General features: G+C 46.4%; 1 protein-coding gene and 1 long non-coding RNA gene across 2 annotated transcripts in view; both read left to right on the top strand.

Annotated features, from left to right (window-relative positions):
- Positions 1–707: 707 nt before the first annotated feature.
- On the top strand, positions 708–4,257 carry LOC111956781 (uncharacterized). The gene is made up of 3 exons (XR_011474650.1): positions 708–798; positions 1,475–1,605; positions 4,167–4,257. It is a non-coding gene; the product is annotated as an uncharacterized lncRNA (long non-coding RNA).
- A 1,774-nt stretch (positions 4,258–6,031) lies between these two features.
- Positions 6,032–6,312, top strand: part of LOC111959394 (forkhead box protein N1-like) — a 1,542-nt gene continuing 1,261 nt past the window's right edge. The window contains exon 1 of the mRNA XM_023980912.2: positions 6,032–6,123. Within this exon, the coding sequence (XP_023836680.1) occupies positions 6,045–6,123 (79 nt within the window). The 5' untranslated portion in view covers positions 6,032–6,044. The remainder of the gene's footprint in view (positions 6,124–6,312) is intronic.

The raw sequence follows: 6,312 nt of genomic DNA, 5'->3' as shown, positions 1-6,312 counted from the left end.
AGCCCTGAAATGCTGATTGCCCCCCCCCCCCTCCCCCCCCCCCCCCCCCCCCCGCCAAAACAGCATGATGTGTTTAAACCCAATGATGTCTGCGTCCCAAATAGCGCCTATAGGATGTCATTCGGGACACAGGCAATGCCAGGAGATAAAATGTATGTGGTTTCTTAGCTATTCCCTTGCATTGTTTCATTGTTCATGCAGATGCCACCCAGGAGATTCTGGATGTTGCTAAATACCAGCTAACAATTTGTATATTAATCTCTCCTCAGTGTTGATGAGAGCAGTTCTGTGTCATTTACCACCTGCCCAGCGGAGAAAGAAAGCGCCACCTACAGACAGAGAAATGCCGCTGCAGAGACCTGCAGAGGCACAGCATTGATGGAGCCATGTAACACAGAGTCAAAGGTCAAACTAGGTCAGTGTCAGCTGACCGCTTCCACCCCCTACCGTCGTCATTCAGCAATGGTGGGTTGCCACGGGTTGCCTGGCCCCTGGTCCCCCTGGGTCTCATCCCTTCATCTGTCTCAGAGAGGTGGAGGCTCTACTCTCTCTTTCACACACACACACACACACACACACACACACACACACACACACACACACACACACATCACAATGATACCAATGCTGCCAATGAGTTTCCTCAGATTTCATTACTTGTATAATGCATTTATCTTCATTCATTCCCTTTATTCAACACAGCACTCTTACCCAGAACCACTGGCTGCACCCAAGGAACCTTCCTGCTTCCTGTCCCAAGGCTATGCCTCCTACAGCCCCCTAGCCCCACTGCAGCAGGTGAGTGGGCAGGACCAAAGCACAGGGGGAGGGTTTAACTTAAGGGTGAGGTTCTTAGAGGAGCTTAACTCAATAGGGTGGTTTTGGTAGGCTATAGAGCGCAATAGTAATGGTGTCTTTTTGTAGGCACTAACTGAGGGGGTTTTGTAGGATTTTTGGATAAACGCAGAAAATAAGGTCTATGGTAACACGGGTGTAGGAGATCTTATAGTATATGTTTTGTTCTATGAGATAATCTTAAYCTGCTAACGTTAAAAATGTAGAATTTTGATGCATTTATGTAATCAAAACAAGCACACAAAGCACTTAATGACTTCATAATTCATAAATGTCCAGTTAACTGACTAATATTCTCTCAAAGACTACAAACTGTTGGTGTGGGTGGAATTTTGGTGCTGTATAGGTTGGTTGACAGAAACTACCTACGGTACTGTATATCTTTTCAAGGGTTAGTGCCACTCTGCCAAATAACTTGTCAAACACCTTGCCAAGGAAAATAACCCTTTGCCAACAGGGCTTGGTTATATCATACCGTGAACTTGTAACAGTATAGGGTTTGCAGAACACAGCTGTGCTGTTTGGAAAAACCTCACTGTGTACTCACTTTGTTGCTAAAGTAATACAAGTTCTGCTGTAACAATGTGTGTATGTATGTATGTGTTTGTGTTCTCTCTAGTTCTCACCAGGTGTGTATTCTACCAGTGGAAAATCCCAAAGTTCTCAGTACTCTCTCCAGGGCATCTCCACTCCAACCCATCAAGACAGTAGCATGCAGTCCCTCTTCCCCAAGCCCATCTACTCATACAGGTGAACATGCTACTTTGATACTCCATACATGTGCATAATCACAATCTATTACCAATCCGTACAATCAGGTTTTGGAATTTGGTGTAACATTAATTATATATTAAAGACCTTATTTAATCAAGACCTTATTCAATGAAGACCTTATTAAATCAAGACCGTATTCAATCAAGACCTTATTCAACCCAGACCTTATTCAATCAAGACCGTATTCAAACCAGACCTTATTCAATCAAGACCTTATTCAAACCAGACCTTATTCAATCAAGACCTTATTCAATCCAGACCTTATTCAATCCAGACCTTATTCAATCCAGACCTTATACAATCAAGACCTTATACAACCAAGACCTTATTTAATCAAGACCTTATTTAATCAAGACCTTATTTAATCAAGACCTTAGTCAATCAAACCCATTTCTCAATATTCATTACTCTTCTTTCTATGCATGTTTGAAATAATGGTGAAACAAGGTGAAACAAAAAAAATTGAACTGTAAGCATGTCAGTTCTTTAATAACCCCCAAAACCAGTTTACCAGTTTAGATTGAAAGGGAACCAAAGTATATATATTTGGTGTTCAGCTGTGATTTCAGTCAGTTTCTGCACATTTTGTACTCTGGTCCTCTGAGGACCAGATGGTATATATTTCAATAATGATTTAACCTAAACTCTTATCAAGTATCAATGTTACATAATACAAATAATTTATTCATGGAGTTTTTTATCTCCTTTATCCCTCAGGCTTGCAGGTGTGAGGTGGATGGAGGGGGTGTAAGGTGTGAGGTGGATGGAGGGGGGTTGTTGAGGGTGGATTGAGGGGGGTGAGTGTGAATGGATGTGTGTGTGGTCAGGTGTTGACGTGGATGGGGGTGTGTGAGGTAGTGGTCAAGGGGATGGAGGGGGGTGTGAGATTGGGTGACGAGTAGATGAGGGTGTGTGTAAGGTTGTGAGGTGTGAGGTGGATTGGGCGGGTGAAGGGGGGTGGGGGAGTGTGAGGTTGTGCGGCGTGAGTTGTGAGGTGGATGGCGGGCTGTGAGGTGTTGAGGTGGATGGGGTGTGTGTGCAGGTTTGAGATGGAAGCGGGTGTGTGTAAGGCTGAGGTGGGAGGTGGATGGGGGGTGTTTGTGGTGTTGAGTGGGATGGGGGTGAGGTGTTGAGGTGGATGGGGTGTGTGTGAGGTGTTTGAGGTGGGATGGGTGTGTGTGAGGTGTGCGGTGGGATGGGGTGTGTGAGATTGAGTTGGATGGGGGGTGTCAAGGGTGAGGTGTTTTGAGGTTGTGATGGGGGTGTGAGTTGTGAGGTGGATGGGGGCTGTGTGAGGTTTGAGGGGATGAGGAGTGTGTGAAAGATGGATGGAGCTGTGTGTTAGGTGTTGAGGTGGATGGGTGTGTGTGTGAGGTCGATGGGAGTGTATGTTGCAGGTGTGAGGAGGGATGGCAGTTGTGTGTGTGAGGTGTGAGGTGGATGGGGCCCTAGTGTGAGTTTGAGGTCGTAATTGAGATGTGTGTCTGAGGTGGATGGAGTGATGTGTGCGTGGGGTGTGATGGTGGGATGTGGATGTAGTGTGTGAGGATGTGAGGTGTCTGTGATGGAGTGGTTGAGTGTTGCTGGAGGTGATTGAGTTGAGGGGAGTGGATGTTGTGTGTGAGGTTTTGAGGTGGATGGGGGTCGAGTGTGAGGTAGATGAGCGTGGTCTGAGGTGTGAGGTGGATGGAGTGTGTGAGGTGGTGAGGTGGGATAGTGTGAGGTGAGGGTGATGGGGTGTGTGTGAGGTTTGGATGGAGTGTGATGTGAGGTGGCATGCGAGTGTTGTGTGTGTAGCGTGGATGGGTGTGTGCTGCTGAGGTGTGAGGTGGAGGTAGTGGTCTGAGTGTGGATGGGGTGTTGTGTGAGTGGATGGCGGGTGTGTGAGGTAGATGGAGTGTGCGTGTGAGGTGTGAGGTGGATGGAGCTGTGTGTGTGAGGTGTGGAGGTGGATGGAGCTGTGTGCTGTGAGGTGGATGGGGTGTGTGTGAGTGTGGACTGGAGTGGTGTGTGTTTGAGGTAGCCCATGCCCTAGATCTACACTGGTTCCACGTACATTACCACTGCCTCTTATTCAAATCCACTACAAAGACTACCTACCATACTTATTTTCTGATGTTTTCCTCGGAGGCTGAGTTAATATGATAATAACAACTTGTTATTAGTGTTTTGTGGATGTCATCATGGATCCTTGTCATGAATGATGTACATTCTTAGAATCTTAGYTATCTGTCCCCATAGGAGAACCCTTTTTGGTTCCAGGTAAAACCCTTTTTGGTTCCAGGTAGAACTCTTTCTACAGACGGTTCTACATGGAACCCAGAAGGGTTTTACCTGGAACCAAAAAGGGTTCTCCTATGGGGACAATCGATTAACCCTTTTGGAACCCTACTGTATATGTAATGAATAAACAACACTGTGATGTTAAATAATATAATATATGTTATCATATACAATAATAATATAATATTGACTACAACTGATTGACTACACTGACTACACTGACACTGACTACAATGTTTGTCTTCAATCCGTAGCATTCTGATCTTCATGGCTCTGAGGAACAGTAAGACAGGGAGTCTCCCGGTTAGTGAGATCTACAGGTTCATGACTGAACACTTCCCCTACTTCAAGGTACAGCAGGAGGACATTATGTCTTCTCACTGACCCAACAGTCATCTCTGTGTCTTCATAACTCTTTCATTATTCTCATCCTATGTATTTTATCTGTGCAATGTCACAGGCAGAGTTGTTATAACCATTGCTATACATCCTTGWATGAACTTTGCTGATAACTCTGCTGATCTTCAACCTCTCACATCTGGCGATAAGCCCTTTCTAGAAGGACATGGAGAGAGAGAGAGAAACCATATATTGTCTTTAGAGCCTCCATAGATGAATGATACTATAATAGTGTATATAGATCCAACGGTGTGCCAAAGCAGAAGCAGCCTTTGCCGTAGACTAGCCTCATCCCCAGCCGTTTGTTAGGCTTCATCAACCCCTACCTATTCTATAGAGAATACAGGCGTGGCCTCTAGGACCTAGTCAAAAGTAGTGCACTAGGGAACAGGGTGCTATTTGGAACTCTGTGTTTATCGAGGCTAGCCGTGGGCCACCCCGGCTGATACCCGTTAGGGCTCGATCTGTGTCTTCCCATCCATCACGATGCTTATAGACCCATGGCATCAATCGCAGATAGCCCTTTAAAGAAATTCATAAATTATTAAATATACTAAAGCAATTCCTTGATTATTTACATAGCCACAAACTATACAGTAGTATATAAAAATTGAACAATTAAAAATTGGAGGGGAAAAAAGTATTCCATGGAAAATTAAAAATACTGTTACTGTACATTTCTCCTCTCCTTTCTGTCTCTCAGAACAGCTCCAGATGGATGGAAAGAACTCGGTCCCCACAGACTGCTCTCTGAATAAGTGCTTTGAGAAGGTGGAAATAAGATTGGCAACTCTTCCCGTAAGGGCTGCCTGTGGGCCCTCAACCCAGCAAGATAGAGAAGATGCAGGAGGAGCTACACAAGTGGCGCCGTAAGACCGCCTCACTGTCACGCAAGAGCATGGCAGACCAGGGTACTAGTAGGTGGTCCATACATCACGACCAGAATCCCTTAGACCTGGCTATGTTTTATTTGCGCTTCCTCAAAGTCAGATGCCCAGTGTTTTAATGGACTGTTAAGCTTGGCAGTCCTCAGGTCCGTCATGGATAAATGACACCCTAATAAGATGGTTCTATGTTATTCCAGAAAGATTCAAGTACAGCTTGTGTTTTACAGACAGGGCATGTTACCTTGGAGACCGAGCAACCCAGGTTCTGGGTGATTCTATCCACTAGCCTTTTTGGCAGCTATTACAGGAGATAAATGTAAGGTCATCTGCAATTTACCCCGCACATCAATCTCTCTCCTCTCTCTCTCTCTCTCCTCTCTCTCCGCTCTCTCTCTTCCTCTCTTTTCTCTCTCATCCCTCTCTCCTCCTCCTCTCTCTCTCTCTTGCTCTCTCTCTTGTTTTCTCAGAGGACCTGGATCGCCTGTTGGGGAAAGACCAGAGAATCTGAAATCTTTACCTTTTTACCACCCAGACCCCACTGGCAAGATCCACCACAAACTACGACCTACCCCTTCCCTCCTTCACTTTCATCCCCATCCTGCCCCAGAGCCCTGTCGCCCTCCCAAGTCCCTCTACCTCCCTCGCCCCTTCCACCCTGACAGTCACCAGGCACCCCCGCACATGTCCCCCCACCCACCCCCCCTTCTCCGCTTCTACTCCCCCTGCGGACAGCAGCTCCATCAGGTATCCCTCCCAATGTGGGTACCTTGGGTTCCCCCTTGGCGGGCAGACACCCTCCAGCTGTAGCGCCACCATACGGCAGAGTATGACGTTGGGCCCAGGAGCATGAGGAGCACAGCTAGAGGAGATGCTAGTAACGATATCGACATGCTCAACCCCAGCTTGACTGACCTGCAACTCCACGGTGAGAGAGAGAGAGAGAGAGGAGAGAGAGAGAGAGAGAGAGAGAGAGAGAGAGAGAGAGAGAGAGAAGAGAGAGAGAGAGAGAGAGGAGAGAGAGAGAGAGAGAGAGAGAGAAGAGAGAGAGAGAGAGAGAGAGAGAGAGGAACCATATTCAGGAATTATTTTAACAATCTACAAATATGTGCAACCC

The sequence above is a fragment of the Salvelinus sp. IW2-2015 genome, linkage group LG4p (genome assembly GCF_002910315.2).
Source record: "Salvelinus sp. IW2-2015 linkage group LG4p, ASM291031v2, whole genome shotgun sequence".
Lineage (NCBI taxonomy): Eukaryota > Metazoa > Chordata > Actinopteri > Salmoniformes > Salmonidae > Salvelinus > Salvelinus sp. IW2-2015.
This window is presented reverse-complemented; position numbering and strand designations above follow the sequence as displayed.